General features: G+C 37.2%; 1 protein-coding gene across 1 annotated transcript in view; it reads right to left on the bottom strand.

Moving 5' to 3' along the window:
• The window catches only part of ZDHHC14 (zinc finger DHHC-type containing 14), a 44,391-nt gene that overhangs the window by 30,707 nt on the left and 11,547 nt on the right, over positions 1-2,137 (bottom strand). The window contains exon 2 of the mRNA XM_015821211.1: positions 1,463-1,621. Coding sequence (XP_015676697.1) covers positions 1,463-1,621 — 159 coding nt within the window. The remainder of the gene's footprint in view (positions 1-1,462; positions 1,622-2,137) is intronic.

The raw sequence follows: 2,137 nt of genomic DNA, 5'->3' as shown, positions 1-2,137 counted from the left end.
TCTAGAAGTATAAATTAAACTCCTACTTCAGTAACTTGATCAGAACCAGACAATTTGGTGCCTTCCAAGTTGCAATAATTCCTCATCACTAGCCTTTCTGACTAGCACTAAGGACAAGCATGTGGATGCCCGCCTTGCGTTACTTCTCACCTTGATTATTCTGGATTTAGATTTTTGCCACCCAAATAAACTTCTACATACATACAAATTAAAGTTCATTCAGGGCCTGAAGCTATACCAACAGGAGGTAGGATCACCTGGCCAAATTTGATTAGGTTTGGAAGTTAATCAGAATCAGGAATGCTTAATATATGAATGGACAAGGACTCAGAGTTGTCAGCTAGACTGGGGACTTTAAACGAACAGTCCCAGAAGAAGGCACTGATAAACTACTTCAGTATAGTTACTGAAGAAAATGACATGGGTATGTCCATGAAGGGATCTTTTTTTGCATTTTTTTTAAAGTGTGTATACCCTTTTTAATCATAGAAGCCCAAAACCATTATAATGTAAAAAAAATTCATGTTTTGGGTTATAAAATTAAGTATTATGCCTTTTCGGTTACCTTTTGTACTGAAGCAAATATTGTTTTATTGGAATGTATATTATCTTTAGCTCCTGGGGAGGAAAGCTATGGCAAATCTAAACAGCATACTAAAAAGTAGAGATATCACCCTGCTAACAAAAGTACGTATAGTCAAGGCCATGGTTTTCCCAGTTGCAATGTATGGCTGTGAAAGTTGGACCATAAGAAAGGTTGAGCACCAAAGAATGGAGCCCTTTGAACTATGGTGCTGGAGAAGACTCCTGCGAGTCCCCTGGACTGCAAGGCGATCAAACTGGTCAGTCCTAGAGGAGATCAACGCTGACTGCTCCTTCGAAGGCCAGATCCTGAAGTTGAAACTCAAGTACTTTGGCCACCTAATGAGAAGAGCCTAATGCTGGGAAAGATTGAGGGCAATAGAAGAAGGGGACAACAGAGAATGAGGTGGCTGGATGGAGTCACTGAAGCAGTAGGCGTGAGCTTAAATGGACCCAGAAGATGGTAGAGGACAGGAAGGCCTAGAGGAACGTTGTCCATGGGGTCGCAATGGGTCGGACACGACTTCACAACTAACAACAACAACAATGCCTCAGCTTATTAACACATTTCTTAAAACGTTACGTTTGGACATGACATTTCACTCTGAACCAATGTTAAGAGCAGCAATTGCATTTCAAGCTGAAAGGAAGCTTGAGGTGATCAAATAGCAAACCTGAAATTACATATTCGAATCTGGGATGTATAAACAGAGAAGTGTAAACATTGACAGTTTACCTGTGGTTGTACCAGTTGGACAAAACAGCAAAGCTGTACTTTAATAATGAGAAATACCAAATGAATATAATGACCAGCAATATATCAATTCTCTGCCACAGCTATCTAGACTAGTATGGATTTGTTTTTTATTTTTTTACTCACCTACACAGTTATCACAAAGGCTGCAATGTGAGGCACGGGGTGGACGGAAAATCTTGCAGGTGAAACAGTATTTTAATTTCACTGCTTGACCATTAATGATTATTTCTTTTGTTCTGGGAGGGGGACGGTATCCTCCTGCATTAGAGCCATTTGCAATGTCTAAACAAGGAAATAACATAAACATAAAAACACTGAATGCTTTTTACTGTGGGTAAAATATTATTGTAATATAAATTAGAAACACCTAAATAAAATTAGTTGTGTCTTGTAAATCATTTATTATTAAGAAGTCAATAAGTAACAAACCAAATGCTACTAGATTAACTCTTACATCACATTGAATATGCAACTTTCTCTCCCAATTATATGCTCATATTTTCAAAGCTACAAATAACTCTTCCATCTGCACAGTAACAAGGAAGATGACAAACACAAAAATATGGTTTAAAAAAAAATAAGGAGAGAAAGGGGAAAACAAATCAACCAGGCTTTTAGTGACAATATTAATGTATATAACTATTCTTAATAATATACTTTAGTATAACAAGACTGCTTGGATGTGATTTTCCATATGGCTTTTCCCATATGAAAAAGTATATTAATTGTCAATGATTCTGGAGAATCTGCAATGAGATTGAACTTTAACTGTTATGTATTTTGTTCCACACATACTAC

This window comes from Protobothrops mucrosquamatus, unplaced genomic scaffold (assembly GCF_001527695.2).
Source record: "Protobothrops mucrosquamatus isolate PMUCROS unplaced genomic scaffold, P.Mucros_1.0 scaffold1274, whole genome shotgun sequence".
In the NCBI taxonomy this organism is placed as follows: Eukaryota; Metazoa; Chordata; class Lepidosauria; order Squamata; family Viperidae; genus Protobothrops; species Protobothrops mucrosquamatus.
Note: the sequence above shows the minus strand (reverse complement) of the source record. Positions and strands in the feature narration are given on the sequence as shown.